Source organism: Herpailurus yagouaroundi, unplaced genomic scaffold (assembly GCF_014898765.1).
Source record: "Herpailurus yagouaroundi ecotype Mexico unplaced genomic scaffold, PumYag 217, whole genome shotgun sequence".
Taxonomy (NCBI): Eukaryota; Metazoa; Chordata; class Mammalia; order Carnivora; family Felidae; genus Herpailurus; species Herpailurus yagouaroundi.
In genome coordinates, this window is record NW_024412448.1 from 1757774 (window position 1) to 1777574 (window position 19801).

Below are 19801 nucleotides of genomic sequence, written 5' to 3' on the forward strand. Positions count from 1 at the left end.
AACCCGCCGCGCCCCGCCTCCCCCCCCCCTCCCCCGGGGGTGGCTCCGATGCTGGGGGACCCGGGGCCTGACCCCTGGGGGCGGCGCTCCTGAGGCCGGACGAGTCCCAGCCCCGCCCCGGGCCCCTAAGCTTTGCGCTTAGATTTTTGTTTTGAAAACCGGCTTGCAACACTCATTCCACGGGCGCCCTCAGATTACCGTCGTTCTCGGCAGCATTTCCGCCCGGTACAGAAGGCCATCTCACAGCACTTTGACACCGCCAGCGGAATGAATGCCGAGGCCCGTTGAGGCCGGAAGGCTCGCCTAAACCGTGGCCCTGGACTGCCGGCAAGACGGTGCAAAGCGAAGGTCAACCCCGCTTTACTCCCGGCCACTCCCCGGACACGTCCACAGCGTTTTCAGAGGACACTGCCCGAGCCTGGCCGCTGGCTGCCCCTTCTGGGCTGAGACCCAGCAGCCTTCCACACGGGCGTCCTTGTAACGTGGCTGCCCCCCAAAGGCTGTTTCTGGAACTCAGCTCCAGGTGCCTTGTGTCCACTCTGGTCCCCTACTGGCTTTTCCTCTTGGAGGAATTCTGGAAGGTAGCGAAGGTGGAATGAAGGGAAGTGTACTGGTTTTGTGCCTTCCAGATCCTTCCAGTGCTCTGTTGCTGAACAGCGTGTGTTTGAGAGGACTACGCTGTAACCTGAAAAGTATTTCTCCCCCACTCCCAATAAACACGGGGCGGACGAAGTGTGTCAGGTGCCAGCTGAAAAAACAGGGTGCCGGTTTTTGCTTTGGATACATTTACTGCTGTTTTGGAAAAATTACAGTGCCTGAGCTGACATCTGGTGGGAGCCAAGCAGCTAGAATGGAGTGTTGTTTAAATTTTTTTTTTAATGTTTATTTATTTTTGAGAGAGAGACAGAGCGTGAGCAGGGGAGGGGCAGAGAGAGAGGGAGATACAGAATCGGAAGTAGGCTCCCGGCTCCGGGCTGTCAGCACAGGGCCCGACGCGGGGCTCGAACCCACGGCTTGTGACATCATGACTTGAGCCGAGGTCCCTAACCAACCGAGCCATCCAGGCGCCCCTAGATGGAGTGCTGTTTAAATGGAAGATGCTAGCTAGCGTGTGCTCAGGCTTCCTCCTGGTCCAGTTATGACCAATGGGCAAAAGGCAAGCTTAATCCTGCCACATCACATAATATGAAGGTACAAGCAAAAGGAATTTCAGTGGTGACCGATGAAAAACAGCCCGTAACTGCAAAATGCGGAGTGGGGCTTAGGTCTTAGCTACTGGCTTCTGACCACAAGGGGACTTATGGGCTAAGTGGGTCTTCTTCCTTGTCCCCTGTCCTCACTGTTTCAAAGTTGCTATGTAAGAGGGCCCGTTGTGCAAACTCGGTCACGTTCTGTATCAACTATCGGATGAATAACGGAAAGAAACAAGAACAGAACAATGCAAAAAACCCGACTCCAAACCAAGTTGCTTTATTTAAAATGATGAACAAGTTTCATCCAAGTGAAAGTTAAAAATACCAGTCAAATGGCAGAGCCACAGGCATTTGGTGGCGGAGCCCACGGCGAGATGGAAGCAGACGTAGGAGGCTGCTGGGTGCGTGTGACAGCTGCAGGAGGCGTGAGGACTCAACTCAGCACGTGGTCCCCGGCCTTCCGCACTGTCCAGTCACCCTGGAGACAGCCGGCCGGGCCAGTGCTCAGGGGACACGAGGAGTGTCACGTTTTTGAACTACTGATGACAGCCACCACCTGAGGGGCCGGGGCACGAGGTTTGTCTAGTTTGGCTGTATAGAACGTGACATCATTGGAACATTGTGGCAGAAGGTGGGGAGGGGAGTGTGAGGAGGAACCAGACTCCGCGGGGAACCATCGACAGTACCAGCACACATGACAAACGACTTACTTGTGGAAACGCTACACAGGATTCGAGGAACCTACAGCTGCGCACTTACACGCCTACGTCCTTAGAAAGCACTTTTTACGACATTTACCGCAAAACTCCCGCTCTGTCCCACACGCTCATCTGAGGTCCTAAATCACATCCAGGCGGAACCTCATTATAATAAGTTCACGAAGCAACTTATACCAGCAACTTTCTTGCTTACCCTTAGATATCTTTAGCTAATTTAGAAAGGGAAACCAAATACTAAGAACACGGCTATGATGTTAATTACGTTCTTTTATGAAGATCTCCTCAACTTGTATTTTGTAAAGTCTGAACTTGCTTTTCTGGCCGCGGAAATGGATATGCCGGACTCTACCTACCCCGACCAGCGACCCTTGGGAACCACGGCACACTCACTGTCCCTTAGCTCCACGAGAGGAGGGACCTGGACTCGTCACTGCTTCATCTCCAGCACCTAGAACAGTGGCTGGCACTCAAACGCAGGCTGGGTGTTCGAATGACTAATCAATGGGCATCTGCGAGCCTGAGCCAAATGTGAACAACGTCCCTGCGTTTGGTGGCTCTCCCCTCAAAGGTGTCACCCTGAATATCCCAGCACTACCGATGACCCCAGAGGCACCTGTGTGCGGCCCTGGATACTCAGGCTGATGGTAGAACCCTTGGTGCTCACTCCCGAAGCCCCAGAGGCTCCCCCCCCCCCCATGTCTTCATCCACCTGCTCCTATCAGACGTTACCGGTCCAAGAGCCCTCGTTCCAGGACCCAGCACGTTGGGTTTTAAGTTGAAGAATCCCTAGAAAATAGTTTCATGCGGTATCCTTCTCTCGCTACTGCTGATGGCACGTGGAGCAGCCCAGGCCACGAGGGCAGAAGGGTTGACGTCAGAACAGATGGCCCTGGTCCCCACTTTCTACCTTGTCCTGAGCACCCGGCCATCACTCCACTCCTTTCTCAGTTTCCGCACCCCATCCCTGCTTTCTTTCCACACTGGTGTGCTCGGCTGGCCCACGGTGACAGTAAAAGGGGAGGCGTGGGAGGTGCTGAATCCCGGCCTGGCTAAAACAAAGACTGTCCATGGTCATTCATGGGCCAGCGAGAGCCCAATGGCAGCATGTAATCTGTGTGAGCCAGATGCTTTCAGGTGGAGGGACTGCGAGCCTACCAGATGAGCTGGTTCCCTTATTTCTGAGTATTGTTTGTCAAACAGGAATCACCTATCGCTGGAGCCTCTGGGGGGGTGGGGGGGAGGCTAATCTCTCCAATTTAAACTACTCTGTCGTCGCAGCCACTGTACGCCCCCTGGCGGCAAATAGCCTTTTGCTTTTGTTGGTTTTCCTTTGTACCGAGGCTTAGAGAGGTTGGTACGAATTTGAGAGGAAGGTGCGATCGCCCCGTAGCAATACTGGGGAGATGAAAAAATTATTTTGAAGATGGCAAGAAAATTTTAAAAAGGAGGAGGAACACCATTCAGGTATTAACACAAACAGGTTACAAGTTCCGTGTGTGACTTTACTCACACGCACGCACACCCTGGAGCCCGGGGCCGCCGAGCCCTGTGGCCGGGCGACGGGCGCCAGCGCTGAGGAAGGTGGCAGATGTTCTCCATCCCATCCGGCCGCTTCTTTGCACTGGCATTTGAGGATGCAGAAAACACAAAATAGGGGCCCAACCTCCTAGAGTAAAGCCACTCTAGTGTCGACCGACCCAGTGTCGAGAGATGGTAACCACTCTGCTAAAAATGTAACCTCTGCACAGAAGAGACCTGGGTTCCCCAGATTAAAGCCACGTGTCGGGAGGATCTGGGGGAGGCGACACCACACGATTGCAGGATGCGTGCACACACCTCGCGGCTCGCCCGGGAGACTACGGTGAGAGCTCCTCTGCCCTCCGGCTGCTCGTGCCCTGGCCTGCGTTCCCACCCAGAAGACGGCACGTCCCTGCCAAGCCCCCTTTTACTTTTAAGTTTAGTTGAATTCAGGGACGGATTAAGGCAAGCAGATAAGAATGAAGCGGGCAAGACGTGGAACCTGCTGGTCAATCCCCAAGCGTTCACGGAGGAGTTGTCTGGAAGCCCAGACAAGATCCCAAAGGCGAGAAGCACCGTATATGACCTCACTCCAGACGTGCAGCCCGAGGCGCCCACCTCGTGTCTGCCGGTCAAACGAACGGGGACACTCATCGCGACGTCTCTCGCAAAGCAGATCACGCGGCAGGAAAGACCAGGACACGTCTGTCAGGAGGCAGCCCCGTTCCTCATTCACGTTCCGTGATGAGAATGCACTGAACACCTTTCCTGCTCTGTCTCCAACCCAAACCCCGATGCGGCGTCCTTCCCCCTAGGACACTCGGCACACACACACCGCCGGGACGCATGAGGCCCTCCGACGGCGGAGAGAAGGGAACGCGTCACAAGACAGTGCTCGCGGTGGTGAGCGGTGCCGCACGTGCCGGCTGGGTCACCGCCACGCGGCTTCGGACAAAGGGTGACACGGGGAGGTGGCGCACACGCGGCACTTCGTACGCGTAACCGGCTCGCACGCAAATCCGAGTCCGCTCGCCCCTCAGGGCCCGCTGGTGGGCAGCCGGCTCTTGGACCGCAGAGGTTCCGCACCAACGGTCGGTGAGGGGTCAGAGGCAGCCGGCTGCTCCCGGGATGGCGACCCTCCGGCCTCAGGGCGGAGCAGCGTGGTTCAGAGACAGCACAGGCCTTGTCACCCAGGGGCCCACGGGCCTGCAGCGTTTCGGGGTTTCACTGAGGGTCGCGAGCTTTTAAACTTCTTGGCCATCTATTCTTAGGAAGCAGTGAAAACAGCATTTGACCGAAGACAGAAGCTTGGACCAGAGAAGGATGATCCAAATTCAAAGAAGACAGAGGAGAAGGAGGGAGCAGAAGACGTGAAAACTGAGTCAGGTGGCCGCCAACCACGTACGCAGGAACCACCTCAGGGACAGTCTCTCTCTTTGCTCAGGGGTGAGCCCGGCCTCCACAAGTGTCCCTAATCCTGCCAAGGAAAGTACAACTGCCTGTAATCAGCATGTAGACGGCACAGCGGGTGCAAAGCTGGAAGGAAACGTTAAAGCCGAACCCCAGGACCCCACGTGGCATTAAGGGCAGGGCTGTCCCTACGACCTTCCCTTCCAAGTTACAAAGTCACACATTGCGGGCAGGTAGGAGTGAGTCCGCGACAACACAGAGGCCTTAAAAAGGCAAGAAGTGAAATCTAAGAGCGGCCTGAAGAGGGCGACTGGGTTGAGGAATGCACGTTCTAGTCCCACAAATTCAGGTGAACAGGACACCTGAACTTCTCGTGGGATTCCAGTGTGACTGCAGAGGACGAGGGAAACAGACAGAAAGGAACATGGGTCCTAAACTTTCCTAACACACTGAAGACAACACTCTGCTCAGAGATACAAAGGACGCGACAGGGACGTCGTCCGCGGCACTGCCGGGGCCTCAGACACTTACAAAGTCGTGGGAGCTTCAGTATCTGACTACCTTCCCGAAACGTCTCCCCGTCTCCCCGTTGCAGAAGCGCTGCAACTCGCACCGTGGCAAGGGGCTCTGGGATCCGGGCCCCGGGGCGCACGGCAGCCACCAACCCCCCTCCCCGTAAGCCCGTCATGTGCCCAGCACAGGGCCACTGCTGGCAGAAATGACCTTAGTGACTTTAAGCGTTCGCTTATTGAGATCCACTCTGGTTCGAACGAGCGTGGGAGACGGGACGGAGACCTCACAAAACACCCGAGTTCTGCGCCGCCGTCTCCCTCGGTGTGAGCGCTCAAAGGGACGACGGCAGTGGGGGACAACGCCAGGAGGCCACACCTCAGGCCCTCAGGAGGCACGGGGAGCTTCTCCCGCGCTGCCGCCTGTACAGCTGTAACCATCGCCTCCCCGCCAAGCGCGCACGCCAGCGGAGTCCCTGCTGTCCCCCAAGGCCGCAAGAATAACAAGGGGGGGTTTCTGGTATTCTCGAGGGGAAAAAATGGCAAGGATAGAAAACGGATTTAATTTTTATTAAATAACATTAAGGGTGTCCTTGGCACCATCCACACAGATTCTTGCCTTTCGGCATAAAAGAAGCCACGTTAATCTGCACCGGTAGCGGTGAAAAAAGCCACTGCAGCAAAGACCGAGTGAACGGACTCGTATTCCGAGAGCGGCCGCGTTCTCTGCCTTTGTCCGGCCCTCCCCTTGACCACGGATCCAAAAGGCTGACCTCCCCAGGGCCCCGCCCCTCGGGTGGCCACGTCCCTCCTACGCAGACGGCGGCCGTGCGTGGTCACCTGGAGGAGCTGCGCTCTTTGCTCACACAGTCGTCCTGGGAGGTGGTGTCCCCGTTTCCCATCATGCTGCACGTCCTCCGCTTCTTCCTGCGGTGCGTCGTCCCGTCCCCTTCAGACCCGGACTCACACTGGACACGGAAGGAGAAAAGCAGGAATTTGACCGGATGCAACCCGGTCTGTCAACAAACCTCCGCCCTCCAGAAACGGCACAAATGTCCGGGTTCTCCCAGAAGCGAAGCAGCCGCTTCTGCCGGCTCCGCAACACGCCCCGCTACCCAGCCCCGGAAACACCGTGGCTGCCCCCAGACGCCGGGGGGCCCGCCAGCGTTCTCTGATGGGGGGCTTACGGGTTTAGAATCAAGACGCGGCTCTAAGGACGGTCTACAGCCGGCGCTCTGAGGCCGCATTATGCGATCCCGCTGCGCGGACACAGACCCCCGAGGCGGGAGAGAGGGGACACAGGGCCCTGCACAGTCTCGTTCCCCCGCCCCCTGGGGAACACCAAATCGACAGATTCTGTGAAGCGGTAGGACGGCAATTTCACCCGCTGAGGGCAGAGGTCCCTCTTCCCCGGTATCCCGTTAGCTTTTAACAAGCCGCTGAGCTTGCGCGGATCCCAGGCTCACGGGTCACATCCGCAGGGAAAATTCTCAGCACAGACGCGAGGCTCTGTGTCCGAACGCCCACGCTGCCGTTTGCTAGCTGTGTGACCCTGGGTCGCTCACTTAGCGAGATCCCCCAACACTCCTTTTGCCTCCCAAAGTTCTTGCGATGACCCCCCACGCACGCGCGAGGCTACAAACTGGGCGGAATTCACCCCACAGCAGGGAGGGTGGCAGCCGGAGCTCTTGGCGGAATCGGCTCTCTCTCCCTCTGGGCCAGGAGGAGGGAAGGCTGCCGCTGAGTCCCCCTGCCAGTGACCTCCCGGGAGGCCTGGGGAGGGAGCAGGGCCTCACCTCTGAGTCCGAGTCGGATGAGCTGGAGCTGGAGGAACTGGAGGAGTCACTGGAGCTGTCGGATGCGATCCCCGTGGACTCCTGAAGGTCAACCGAGTCGGCCAGGACCGCCAACTCGGGGTGCTCTTGCTTCAAGATCCTGAGAGACAAGAAACATCATTCCCAGCGCTGGGACCGGCGAGCACACCGAGCACATTTAACCCCGAACCCGGAGCTGAGGCCTGCCTCTCTCGGGAGCGCCCGGGAGTGCTGGACGGGGACGTGGTGAGGACACACGCACCCGCAGGCCGGGAGCAGAAGCCCCCGCGTGCCTGCCGCCCAGGATCTCCGGAAAGGCGAACTGGCTGCTCGCGGCTCACTCTGACCTTCCCAAAGGAGCCGGCTGTAATGCCAACGTGTGAGGCACAGTTGCCCTGAGTCAGGCTGCGCTTTCGTCCACCTGGGAGAAAAAGTCTCTCTTCCTTGTGTTTTTTTTCTGTTTGTTTCCTCCTGAACCTTTCCTAGTGGATTTTCTAAACCCTTCCTTTCCACAACACAGCGTTTAGTGACTGCAGTCGGGCTCGGTTAAGTTCCCTTCGTAAGCGGAGAAACAATCAGATTTGTAAGAAATAAGAAGCATCAAGTAACAGAGAGGGTTCCCCTCGCTCGAAGATACACCTGAACTGGACTTTCAGAGGCGGGAACCCTCCCCTCAGGGACCTAATCTGGCGTCCGCACTAACCAGGGAGAAAGCACCTGCTGTGCGGTTAAGGCCTTTAGAACGACCGAGTCACGGCATACAGCGGCCGGTGGGACAAAGTAAGTGGGCCGCAGGTGCCCGAGGGTCCGGGGAGAACAAAGCCACCACCCTTGCTGGCCCTCTCAGCAGGGAAGCTGAGCACTGACCAAGCCAGGATCCCTCTCTTACCCCGAGAGCTGGTCCCTCCAGGTCAGGGTTGGGACACAGTGGCACGGGGTGGCTGGGGGTGGCTTGCACTGCCGCTGCCCGTGCTGTATCTGTTCTGTGGATAAACAGAGGAGCTAAGTCTCCAGGGCAGTCACCTCGCTCACAAGAACTGAAGGTAGTAAGTTCAAAGGGGCATAATGCTTCTGAGTAAGAAAAAGAAAGAACCAAAATAAAACCCAAACAACATGGCTTCCTTTGCTAAGTGCTAGCCTTTGTGGGGGGGGGGGGGGAGGACAAAAATCGAAAACAAAACAAAACAGAAAACAAAAGAAACACCCCAATCATGGCCATGTTTTGACGGACTGACTTTGATCAAACATGCAGAGTCTTACCCTGTCGCCTCGAGGCTGGCAAGCATCCTGAGAACTAGCCCTGACCTTGGACCCCCTGGCCTCTGCCCGTGAGGTTTTGCAGCCCCAGCTCTCCCAGGCCTCAGACCAGCACACGTTACTGCAGCGGTGGACTTTTTTTTACTTCGCCTCTGGGGTTGGAGTTGGAACAAAGCAAAAGAAGAAGGAAACGTCTCTCACCTATACCATTTCCGCGATAACTTTGGTCTTCCTCTTACCGTCTTGTGCCATACAACAGGGAAGTTGGTGCTGCTGGCAAAATTCTGGGTGATGGCAATGGTGGTGTCAAGATTAAGGACAACGTGCCACCAGCCTCCTGAAATCCAACAAATAAGCAGTTAAACAGGGCTGGGTTCCGTACAAAATCACGAATGACAAAAACCCTGCCAACAGCGGGTTCCAATCTACGGGGAGGGACTCAGGGACGGGAGACCCCGCGTGGTAAATGCTTCTCCTGATCCAGGAATCACAACTAATCCGTGTAAACTTCTCCTGGAGCACAGCTGTGCCTGCTCATTTCCAGACTGTCCGTGGCTGCTTTCCTGCTCCAAGGGCAGAATTAAGCAGTTGGGATAAACACTGTCTGCCCCCCAACCCCCGTGCTTAAAATATTTACTCTCTGCCCTTTACAGAAAAAGCGTGTGGACCCCTGCTGATCCAAAACTGTGATCAAAACTATAAAAGCAGTAAGTTCTTCAGTTTCTATCTCAATACCTATTCAGACCTGTCTTAAATTTATTTTTTAATGGTTTTTTTTTTTTGGCAGAGAGAGACAGAGCATGAGCGGGGGAGGGGCAGAGAGAGAGGGAGACACAGAATCCGAAGCAGGCTCCAGGCTCTGAGCTGTCAGCACAGAGCCCGATGCGGGGCTCGAACCCACGAACTGTGAGGTCATGACCTGAGCCGAAGTCGGACAATCAACCGACTGAACAACCCAGGCACCCCATAAGACCTATCTTAAATATTAAACACCCTTGCCCTCGACACTTAACCTATCATAACAAAATGTCGTTTTTTTGTTTTTTTCCGAAGTGTAGTTTTCAGGTATGGGACTTCCTGCCTCTTGGCCCCAAGTTCCTATTTCCTGACTCAACCCAGCCAGTGCTACACTGTATTAAAAACCCAATTTGTAGAAATACACACAAGTCACCGCACATCCACAAAGACACTAGGTAACTACCAGGGACAGAGATGGGCACACTCTTTACATACAGGAAATTTCCCAACAACCACTATAGATTCAGGTTACAAGAAATGTGGACAGCGGCCCCCTAAGTGCTTGATGGCACAGTGACAGACCTCACTGTCCGAGGCGGGCACCAGTCAGTTCATTTAGAGTCAGCATGCAGGGGGATCTCTTTGACTCCGTCTGCATTTACTTCTGCTCCGAAATGACAAATAAAACAATGTGCTTTCTCTCAGTTCCTCTATACCTGGTACGAAGACAGTCTCTCCTGGTTTTTGTAAGATCTCCAGGGGTTTGAATTCAGGCGGCCAGGTGGGAAGCTGCGTCCGGGGATGGATGATACTAAACCAGGTAATAGCCTCGTCTTGCTGGTTCCCTCCTTCTTCACGGGTCACCTTGATGAGTTCCCTGGGCGTGCTGGTAGGAAACAGGCACCAGCGCTTGTGACCCTGAACTAAGGCGTTCCAGGCACTGGTTCCCAGAGGGTCGATGTGAATTCCGGTTCCAGAGCGTGGCGGCCCCATCACAAACCACCTGAAGGACAGAAACGTCCAAGATGTGAAGGATAAACTGACTCTGCGCACACATACTACAAAACAGTGAGTTCTTGGTCTCATAAAACACGTTACATGACCTCCATTTCAGAGATCACGCAGACCCTGCCACAAGGGAACGCTGAACGAATCGTGCCTGGAGTGCTCCATAACAGAAAAAATAAAAATCACTGATGTGGCCTACTACTGGGCTTTAACTATTAAAACTTTCCTTGGGGCGCCTGGGTGGCTCAGTCAGTTAAGCATCCGACTTCGGCTCAGGTCATGATCTCGCGGTTCGTGGATTTAAGTCCCTGAACTGACAGTTCGGAGCCTGGAGACTGCAAGGGATTCTGTGTCTCCCCAGCTCTCTGCCCCTCCCCTGCTCACTCTCTGTCTCAGAAATAAAGAAACGTTAAAAAAAAAAAAATTAGAAGCCACCCTTAAAGATCAGTAGTTCAACTCTGCTTGAATGTTCGAGTCACCTGGGGAGCCTTCTGAAATCTTGATGCCTAGGTGGCAACCCAAACCAATGAAACCCGTCTGTGGCGGCAGGGCCTGGTCAGGCAGCGGTAACCCCCTAAGTTCCATGTGCAGCCAAGGAGAACCACTCAGTGTTCTGGAAAAAGGTTGGCTGACCGCGCTCAGGTGACACATCCTGTCGTACAGAAGAGCCTAAGGGCTTCACCCCCAAGTACTTTACCTGTAAGGGGGCCTGCGTTTCTCCCCGGCATACTGGAAAAGGTCATCAGTGAAAAACTTGGGCACCTTGTAGTCTTCCAGAAGTTTCCTTCTTTTCGGGTGCTCACCATAGCTGCTGTCAAAGATGTAAAGGGGGCTGTCATCTCGAGTGCTCTCCATGTACTCGATGTAGTATTTCATCTTCATCTTCACTGAGTAACCATCATTATCCTCACCGCACTTGAACTTCTGGTTCCGGTATTTCCTTTTGAGGCGCTCCAGGGTCCATTTCTCCTGAGCAGACCAGCCCTCTTGGGCATTGAGCAGAACCACGGGTTTGTAAGGTCTTTCGTAGCGCTCGACAAATTCTTCCACGGACAGCTGTAACGCGTCTGCCCTTTCCACGTTATCCTGGGGGAATCAGAAAAGACCGATCCAGTTAGAAAAAGACAAAAGCAACACAACAAAAAGTCCAGCGGTAGACGGCGTCCCCCAGGTCCAGTTAGCTATGACATACCTAAGAAGCCAGATTCTTGTTCCGGCTTATCTTGCGGGGGGTGGGACGGAGGGAAAGGGATAAGGACCTGCGTGCGGACTGACACGTCGCACCCAGCGCCGCCCCACCAGGGGAAGGGGGCTACGCATCTCCCACTCGTGGGCCTTGACAGCCAGGTCCCAGAGGGCGCCGCCGCCCAAAGGGGTCTAGGGGCGACAGCTCTCGTTGAGGGCGCCAAAGGCGTCAGCCTCCAGTTGCCCCGGGACAGGCGGCGGCCACGGCGCGGGCGGAAGGAGGTCGGCCCCGGAATCCGGCCCCCGATGACCCCGACCTCCGCGGGGGTGCGGGTGAGCCCATCGGCACTCGGGGGAGACGCGCCCCGGAGAGGTCCCCGGCCGCCCGGAGACGCCCGTGCCCGGCCCGCGACCCCGACCCCGGCCCGCTCACCGCCACGGCCGCCGGGTTCAGCGAGAAGCTCTCGTAGTAGTTGTGACGGGTCCAGTCCAGCGAGTCCTTGAGCTCCGGCCGCGCACTCCGCTTGGCCTCGCGGATCCGCTTCTTGCTCTTGTGGTTCATCTTGCGCGGGTCACCAGCTGCTCCCGCGACCACCTCGGCGCAGCTCGCTTTCTGCTTCCAACGCGCCCCCTCCCCGGCCCGGGCGGCGGCGACGGCGGCGGCGGCACCGAAACGCCCTTCGCTCTGGCCCGGCGCCTTTAAAGTCGCCTTCCAGAAGATTCACTCCGCAACCACCTCCCGGGCCTCGGGTTGGGCACGCGGCTGCCGTCTTCCCCGCCCCTGGGCCTCTCGCGGTGAGCCATTGGCTTGGGCGCCTCCGGGGTCCGCCCTCACACTCCCCGGCTCGCCGCCATGTTGGGAAGGTCAGGCCGATGGAGGCACCTCCTCCCTGCGGTCCCGCCTCTCCCGCGCCCGCTTCCGCTGTGTACGTCACTTCCGGAAGCGAGCGCTCACTCCGCCGCCCGTTTCCGGCGTGCGAGCAGCCGAGGCCACCTGTCTTTCCTGTCTTCTCTGCCAGGTCTTTGGTCTCTTGCCGCACGGCCACATCGTCCCCCGAGGGGTGTGTTCCCCGCCTTTGCTGTCCCGTTGCGGCGACCCGACGGGGCCCGCGAAGGGCCACGTGGCGCCGGTGAGGCGGCTCCATCCGGCCCCGGGGTCCCCCGCGTGCGCAGCCTGGCAACCTGGCGCCCTCCGCTGCTCGCGGCCCGCCGGGGGGCCACCGACTCCCCCACGGGCGAGCGTGGCCTTCGAGGGCATGTGGTTCGGGCCCAGCGCTTTCGGTTCTCAGAGGAGCCGGGCCTGGGGGCTGAGGGGACGGTGCTGGAGGTCAGCGTCCCGCAGGTGCGTGCAGCGGCACCCGCCGGGGGCGGCGCCTCCGGCCCCTTGCGGTGGCGCCCGGGGCAGGAGCTGTTCTCAGCGGCCTGGGGGGGGGGGGGGGGGGGGAAGGGGGGGTGTTGGGAGGGGGTGGGGAACGGGCTCTGGCGGCTACCCTGCCTGAGGAAGGGCCTCCGAGCGGGAAGGATCGCGGTGGGAAGCCCTCTGACAGTCTTGAAGTAAGAAATTTGGGGGTCCTGCCAGGAAGAGAGCCCTCCGCATCAAATATTTCCTGCCCGAAAAGTGACATTTTGGACACCGAACACTTCCTTTGACCTAGTAGAAGGGCTTCTTAATTCACCTTTATCTAGGATCGGGAATTCTACCCTCACTATCCGAAAAAAGTTCCGTGGGTTGGCACCCGTTCCTTCCGGTTTACAGCTGCCCCAAACTCTCAGTAATAATAGTAATACTTTATGCGTCCGGTTTTTCGAAGCATTTTGACGTGGCCGTGTTTAGATTTGAACAGCAGTGTGTGAGGTAGGTATTAGCAAAACAATTCAAAGGGGCGTCCGACTCTTGATTTGGGCTCGGGTGGTCGTCTCAGCTCAGAGCCTGCTTGGGGTTCTCCCTCCCGCTCTCTGCTCCTCCCCCACTCACACTTGCGGTCTCTCTGTTTCAAAATAAATATTTTAAAGATGATAAATGGCTAAGAGGAGGTAAAGTCTCGAGTGAAACCGTTTCTAACAGTTTTTAAATGCCTTCCCGTTGAAATACCCACTTGATTTCTTCCCGCATTTAGGAGGTGAAGATACTCCGTGTGAGAAGAAAGACCTCTTTCCACCCAAATCGGCAAACTCAACTGCTGTGATCAGAAACCCTTGAATGTATCTTGGGTGAAAGCTACCAGGGCAGGCATTTTTATTCACCATGCACGCCCTACACTTAAGACCCAGTGCCTAGCATATTTTAGGCACTAAAATTTTGGAGAGTGAATTGAATGATTTGAGTTCAAACTTCCAGTTCCTTCACCTTTGGTACTTTGAAAACTCGAGCGCCCTTTCCAACCACAAGCAGCACCCTTTGCTCTAGAAAACAGACTTGCGGTTTTGCAGTCTTTTAATAACCGCTCAAGGTGTGTGCTCATTTTGTGCCTGGTGCTGTACTAAGTTTGCGTCGAATCTTCCACCATCACCCTATGGGATAGTGTTTCGCGGTGGCGGAAACTGAAGCACGGACAGGTTGAATGGCAGGTGAGGTCCCACAGGTAGTCAGTTACATATCTGGAGTTTGAACTCAGGCAGGCTCGTTCCAAAGGCGTGAGCCGTTTAATTGGCCTCTCTCGCAATTCTGTGTTTTTGCAAAGGCTCTGTATGCTGCCCGCCTTCCTACCTCCAGAACCGAGCTGCACTCAAACCTCTTCTGGAATGTCTCCCTAGCCTGTTTCCCAGGACCATACCAAACTGCCTGTGATTATAATCCTCGGATACATTCTTACTGCACTTACAGTAAAAGCCCAGAAGACCACACAGGTCTGGTCCCTGCCTTCCCTTTGACCTCTGCTTGTACTACCACAACCCTGCTTCCAGCCCCCATGCGCTTGCTGTGGGTGCTGTCTGAACCGTTCTCCCTATCTAGGACAGCCACCTTGTGATCACTGTCCCCCCATTGTTCCCTGCCCCCACCACTCCCATCGCCCGGTTTCGTTGTGTTAGCATCCACACCAGCCAAAAACATATTCGCTTACTTGTGGCTTGTCTCTTCCTAGTAGGGTATGTACATGTGTGTTCCATGAGCTTTACATCCATAGCCCACGAAATCACTCCCAGTCCCTGAAATAAATGCTTGTTGAGTGAAGAGTGGCTATCCTGTGGTATTGCAGTTTCATATGCCCCATAGGTTGTGAACTTTACAGCAGGGAATTGTCATTTTCGGAATAGATGCCAGTGTCAGGCACTCAGTAATTGCTGTAAAAATAAATATTCCAACTTCCAGCAGATGAGTTATTTTTGGCTTACAAAAAATTCTTTTCAGGTCCTGCACCTCCAGTACGGAATGTATGTTTGGCCCTGTGCGGTGGTCCTGGCTCAGTACCTGTGGTTTCACAGAAGATCTCTGCCAGGCAAGGCTGTCTTAGAGGTACAAGTGCCCCTGAGGTTTCCAAGAATCCTATGTTCAGATCTAAGTCTATGTGCTGGTTACTGGCTTTTGTTTAATATTTTAAAAACGGATGATTTGGCCCACTTGTAAGTTCTATGAGCTAAGAACGCTTTTTACATTTTAAGTTGTGTAAAAAAAGAACGTATACCAGAGACCACAGGAGACCCACCGAGACTAAAATATTTATCATCTGGCCCATTACAGTTTGCCGACCCTTACTCTAAGTGAAGCCCATTGATTAATTTCAGTTTTAGAATCTTGGTATGGAAGCAATCCCTAAGGCCCTCTTTCCAGGGTGTCCCAACTGGGTCATTTGGGGTCTACTGTGACATGTGCGGTTTCTCAAAAAACAGCCCTTTCCATTTTTGGAAATCTTGAGTGTCCTCTACTTTTCCTGATCACTCGAGACCACTGACGGCTTAAGAGAAAAAAACTTTTGTCAAGTTTGCAGATGGTACAATGCTTAAACCCTAAGGCTGAAGACAAATCCAAAACTTGTAACCCCTCTGAACTTTTGCAGAACCACGTAAATGAGTGGTGTGAAGGCACTTGGCATGCTGTTATCTGGCGATGTGTAGATTCAGATTGAGAATCTCCCCACCCGTCCTTAAAACTGGAAAATGGGAAACTTGTGCTTCAACCAAATAGACACTAAAGGCATTCCTTAGTTATTCCTTAGTATGCTTAAGACTTCAGCACTTCGAAGTCCCAACTGGAAAATCTCCTTTAGTATGAACCCTGTTGAAGATCTGTCAGGCTAGAGCCACATAAAAGAGGTTACAATTGGTAGTAACAGCCAGAATGGCTGTATGCATGGAAGTCACCCATCAAGCTTCTGGAGACCCAGTGTCCCATATAATTAGGAGCTCTTTTATGGACTGTGAGAGAACTAAATGCTACTAGTGTCCAAACCGCCTGGGGCATATTCAGCAATAAACTGCCAGAGATGCCATGGGAATTTGGAAGCAATATTGTCAGTTGCAGAATTTAGGGCCCTGTATGGGACTTAACCTTTCAATCCAATTGAGAGACCCCACTTGATTTCTACAAACCCAAAAACCTAAGCTTCACATACAAAGGCAATGTCCAATTATGGCACACTGTGCATACATGAGCTGAAGAATATACTTAACTCCCGGACCCTGTACTCAGGGAAACTAAAACCCCAAATTCCCTGCGATGCTAAGGAAAACTTTGAAATGCGTATATTCATCAGATTGGGGCCGGAGTGAGCCTTCCAGGAATCGTGGCTGCAAAATGTGGCGCCGAGGTAATACTGTCCGACAGTTCAGAGCTGCCTCACTGCCTAGAAATGTGCCGTCAGAGCCTGGAAATGAACAACCTGCCACAGGTGCGTGTCGTAGGACTAACGTGGGGCCACGTATGTCCGGATCTCCTGGCTCTGCCACCACGAGACATCATTCTTGCATCTGATGTGTTCTTTGAACCAGAAGGTAAACGGTTTTTTGCTCTTCATAAATTTGGCTGAAGGTGATCTAAGTTCTTTTATTTAAGGAAAGTCCTTTCTTCCCAGACTTTGAAGACATCTTAACTACAGTATACTTTTTGATGCAAAAGAACCCCAAGGTCCAACTGTGGTCTACTTACCAGGTAAGAAGGTAAGCCTGCGTAATCCTGGGTTTTACTCTAAATTGTACTCTAGGTTAAAGATTGAATTGGATTCCCCGGGCGGGTCACGGATCTCCCGGGGCCCATGAGATCGAGCCCCACGTTCAGGTCCTGCTTGGATTCGCTCTCCCTCTGCCCCTCCCCTGCTCGTACTCTGTCTCAAACAAACAAAAACCTTTAAAACTATCTAAAGCACAACAGGAAAAGCAGAATTTCAAAAAAAAACAATTTATTTCTTTTTCAGTGCTGACTGGTCACTTGAAGCTTTGCTCTACAAGTGGGATATGAAATGTGTCCACATTCCTCTGGAGTCTTTTGGTGCAGACAAGGAAGATATAGCAGAATCTGCCCTCCCAGGAAGACATACTGTTGAAATGCTGGTCATCTCCTTTGCAAAAAAGGACAGTCTCTGAATCATACCTACATACAGGCTGTTCTGGGGCAATGTCAACACTGATTTGCAACCTATCGTGCCAATTAGAACTCAGACCATTTTAGCTTCTTGGGAGTAAGTACAAGCACTGGATTTGAAGATGGTCAGATCTGTCAGCCTTAAAAAAAGATTGTGTGGTGGGTCACCTGGACAACACTCGTGGGTTACAAAGCCATGAAAACAAAAATAAACACACCTGTAAGAGAAAGGACTTGGACTGTTCTTTAAAAAGTCAATAAAAATACGACATAAATTAGACTATGACAGAAGGGGGGGAACCCACAACCTCCGCAAAGTGCTACCTTAGAGCATGGATTTGAGGGGTAGTGGGTGCTGAAACGGGGTTTCCACTTTTTAACTTAGGGAAAAAAAGGTCAAGTACTAGACATTTCGCTTTCATACTATAACAGTCAGTAACAATTCACAAGATAATTGCACAGGTCTTTCAAATAAACGGGAAAAAAAGACCAAGACATATTCTGAGAAAAGCTAACACCAAGAAAACGTTTTAATTAAACTACAGAAAACAACGGTTATAGTACAGAATATCCATGAGCAAAAAGATACACCATGTCATAAGTACTTACAAAGTTACAAACCATTTGCTTCCTTAACATTTTCCGCATTTTAAGTTCATACATGAAGATGATCCGATTTACCATTTTGGGGGGAAGGGGAGAAAAAAAAAGGTGTATTTATCATCAGCTAGATGTGCTCACTGTATGCTCCGTTATTTATATGCAAGGCCCGGGTGACTGGAAGTGCAGTTGTCAGGCATTTTAATAAACTGGACAGCCATTTGTTTCTGCACGACAAGGCATCTTTACACAGGAGCAACCGGGAGAAAACAGGAAACAGCCAAGCACTCTGCACTGCAACACGCCACCTTAACAGCTAACCAGCATTACTCAACTGCTACACAACTGCGCCTAGTGCACAAAAATACACAAGAGAAGAGATTAGAATTGTGTTTGGTAAACAATCCTTTCAAAAAATCAAGTCTTTTCACCTGAAAAGTCTTTACACAAATTTGGGTTCAGATCACCACTTAGATCTGAAGGTAAATAACATATACAAACAAACTGACACCAACTTTTGTAGCTTTTTAATTTTAAGGAATGAAGGCAATGTTGAGTCAATCTCTTGACAGCTTTAGGCTGTGCGTAATGGCTGCACACGTTTCCTTAAAAGTCAGGAGGCCACAAATTAGGTTACCAATCTGTTTAATTTCAAACAAAAAAAGTCAGCACTATATAAACAAAAAGGAAAATTTACCTCAAATATCCAAGCCAATAATGAAATCTGAAGTCGTTCACCTCACTAAATTACAAGAAATTTGAATAACAGCAACAAAATGGCACATAAAATGAAGTTTGCCACCTGAGGCAAAGCTTTAAAACAAGTAAAAAGTTAGACAAAATGTTACAAAATAACCTTTTCAATAGCCAGTTGCTTGTTCCAAGGACTCTTCGATGGGCTGGGTATGTGGTCCTTTTCCCCCAAGTCTTCCTTTAGTTATGCTGCTCGTCGCCACATCTAGGTTTGAAAAGAAAAAAGTTCAGTTTACCTTCCATCGCTATGAAGTTACCCGCAGTGCACATGGTTTCAGTTTCAGGCATGTACTGACTAAGGCTCTGGTGAAACAAGTAGGTTACGGAAAGGTTCCACCCAGCCATTATCAGTTTTTTTTAAAGAAAGGCCCAATTGGGAAATTTTCACAAGGACTAACCATCCGCTTTTACAAATTTGTGTTTATGCAATCTTGGCCAAATAACCAAGGTGAGAGATAAGGGAGGGAAAAAGAAAAAGGAGGGGGAAGGGGGTAAAAAAAAGGGAGAGAGAGGGGAATTAAAAAAAAAAAAAAAAAAAAAAAGGACCGTATCCAAACCAAAACTTGAAATCAGACAGTCTATTTTACGGTAAATGTTTAGCTTTCAAATGAAACGTTTGGCAATTGAGAATAAAGGCTTTAAATATCTCGAGCTACTTAGGGCCCTTTCCTTTTAAAAAATAGGACCAAACAATTTAAGAGTTAAAGACACACTATCCTTTCCCCACCCAGTGCGATACCTGTAAACTTTTTGGGGGTTCCAAAAGTTCATTGCTCCGCTTTGCAATTCGTTTGCCACATCCGTTAGAATATGAAGTCCCAGTCAGTACAACAATAGTTGAACTGATTTGTTTTCTCTAAGAGGATAGTGCATCTTTAACGTTTAAAGACAAACCTGCTCCAATACACGCCCACAGAAACTGGTCCCTGGAGGATCAGCCAAATCAGTTAAAATCTGCAATACTGGCCAATATTCTTTTATCAAACAGGAGACCGCAGCTTTAAAGGGGGAAAATGCAGACGTTGGATAAAAACAGCAAGAAATAGTCATTTTCATTAATAGGTCTCAAACAGTTCACGAAACAGCCATAATTATCTAAGCTTCACGCACATCCTCTCTGCAGACCCCTCTCTTCAGAATTACTCCCAAAGCCGAGTTAGCTCACAGCCGCGCTCCCGACGTCGGGAGTCGCTTTCCTACCAACACGGATCGTAAACGGCTAACCGCAAACCCCATCTCTGCGCTCGGGTGGTGCGTGCGCCTCGGACGCCCACGGACATTACCATTTGCTTAAGAGGACACCGCTCCTTCCTCCTCGGGAGACTTGGGGGGGCTCTTGGAGCGCGACCTGGACTTGGACTCCCTCTTGGACACGGGCGGAGGACTCCGGGACCGGGAGCGGGACCGGGAGCGCGAACGGGACCTGGACACCGACGACGACTTGGACTTGGATCTTCGCGCCGACCTGGACTTGGAGGTGGACCGCGACCTCGAGCGGGTGCGGGACCGGGACTTGGAGCGGCTGTAGCGGGAGCGACTGCGGGACCGGGAGCGACTCCGACTCCGGGAGCGGCTGCGGCGG

The 19801-nt window shown here is 52.7% G+C and overlaps 4 protein-coding genes across 7 annotated transcripts in view; 1 reads left to right on the forward strand and 3 right to left on the reverse strand.

Moving 5' to 3' along the window:
* MXRA7 (matrix remodeling associated 7) overlaps window positions 1-326 on the reverse strand; it is a 32915-nt gene extending 32589 nt beyond the window's left edge. The window contains exon 1 of the mRNA XM_040456523.1: window positions 199-326. Coding sequence (XP_040312457.1) covers window positions 199-216 — 18 coding nt within the window. The 5' untranslated portion in view covers window positions 217-326. The remainder of the gene's footprint in view (window positions 1-198) is intronic.
* A 3812-nt stretch (window positions 327-4138) lies between these two features.
* JMJD6 (jumonji domain containing 6, arginine demethylase and lysine hydroxylase) lies at window positions 4139-12059 on the reverse strand. 3 transcript variants are annotated; one of them, XM_040456519.1, is made up of 7 exons: window positions 11785-12058; window positions 10864-11252; window positions 9875-10161; window positions 8622-8757; window positions 7146-7284; window positions 6190-6317; window positions 4139-4907 (listed from the first exon to the last, which is right to left on the reverse strand). In XM_040456519.1, exons 1-7 carry the CDS (start codon window positions 11911-11913, stop codon window positions 4871-4873), a joined length of 1245 nt encoding a protein of 414 aa, XP_040312453.1. In that variant the 5' UTR covers window positions 11914-12058; the 3' UTR covers window positions 4139-4870. The 3 variants fall into 3 exon arrangements, 2 of the variants coding, with proteins under 2 accessions (XP_040312453.1, XP_040312454.1); XR_005784963.1 differs by lacking the exon at window positions 4139-4907 and adding an exon at window positions 8053-8146 and having other exon boundaries at window positions 6248-6317; window positions 11785-12059; XM_040456520.1 differs by lacking the exons at window positions 4139-4907; window positions 6190-6317 and adding an exon at window positions 8053-8141 and having other exon boundaries at window positions 7178-7284; window positions 11785-12059.
* A 220-nt stretch (window positions 12060-12279) lies between these two features.
* Window positions 12280-17096, forward strand: METTL23 (methyltransferase 23, arginine). 2 transcript variants are annotated; one of them, XM_040456521.1, is made up of 5 exons: window positions 12280-12693; window positions 14701-14805; window positions 16043-16280; window positions 16361-16445; window positions 16700-17096. In XM_040456521.1, exons 2-5 carry the CDS (start codon window positions 14722-14724, stop codon window positions 16866-16868), a joined length of 576 nt encoding a protein of 191 aa, XP_040312455.1. In that variant the 5' UTR covers window positions 12280-12693; window positions 14701-14721; the 3' UTR covers window positions 16869-17096. The 2 variants fall into 2 exon arrangements, with proteins under 2 accessions (XP_040312455.1, XP_040312456.1); XM_040456522.1 differs by having other exon boundaries at window positions 12282-12693; window positions 14701-14788.
* The window catches only part of SRSF2 (serine and arginine rich splicing factor 2), a 4195-nt gene continuing 1067 nt past the window's right edge, over window positions 16674-19801 (reverse strand). The window contains 2 exon segments of the mRNA XM_040456524.1: window positions 16674-19217; window positions 19503-19801. Coding sequence (XP_040312458.1) covers window positions 19510-19801 — 292 coding nt within the window. The 3' untranslated portion in view covers window positions 16674-19217; window positions 19503-19509.

What these genes read in the sequence shown, in the direction of transcription:
- JMJD6 (XM_040456519.1), bottom strand. Translation starts at nt 11,913, where the DNA reads ATGAACCACAAGAGCAAGAAGCGGATCCGCGAGGCCAAGCGGAGTGCG. An exon ending in TGAACCCGGCGGCCGTGGCG is followed by an intron (nt 11,253 to 11,784) that starts GTGAGCGGGCCG and finishes TGATTCCCCCAG; the next exon opens with GATAACGTGGAAAGGGCAGA. An exon ending in AAAGAGCGCAGCTCCTCCAG is followed by an intron (nt 4,908 to 6,189) that starts GTGACCACGCAC and finishes TTTCCTTGGCAG; the next exon opens with GATTAGGGACACTTGTGGAG.
- METTL23 (XM_040456522.1), top strand. Translation starts at nt 12,608, where the DNA reads ATGTGGTTCGGGCCCAGCGCTTTCGGTTCTCAGAGGAGCCGGGCCTGG. An exon ending in TGGAGGTCAGCGTCCCGCAG is followed by an intron (nt 12,694 to 14,700) that starts GTGCGTGCAGCG and finishes AATTCTTTTCAG; the next exon opens with GTCCTGCACCTCCAGTACGG. An exon ending in TCACAGAAGATCTCTGCCAG is followed by an intron (nt 14,789 to 16,042) that starts GCAAGGCTGTCT and finishes TATATTCATCAG; the next exon opens with ATTGGGGCCGGAGTGAGCCT.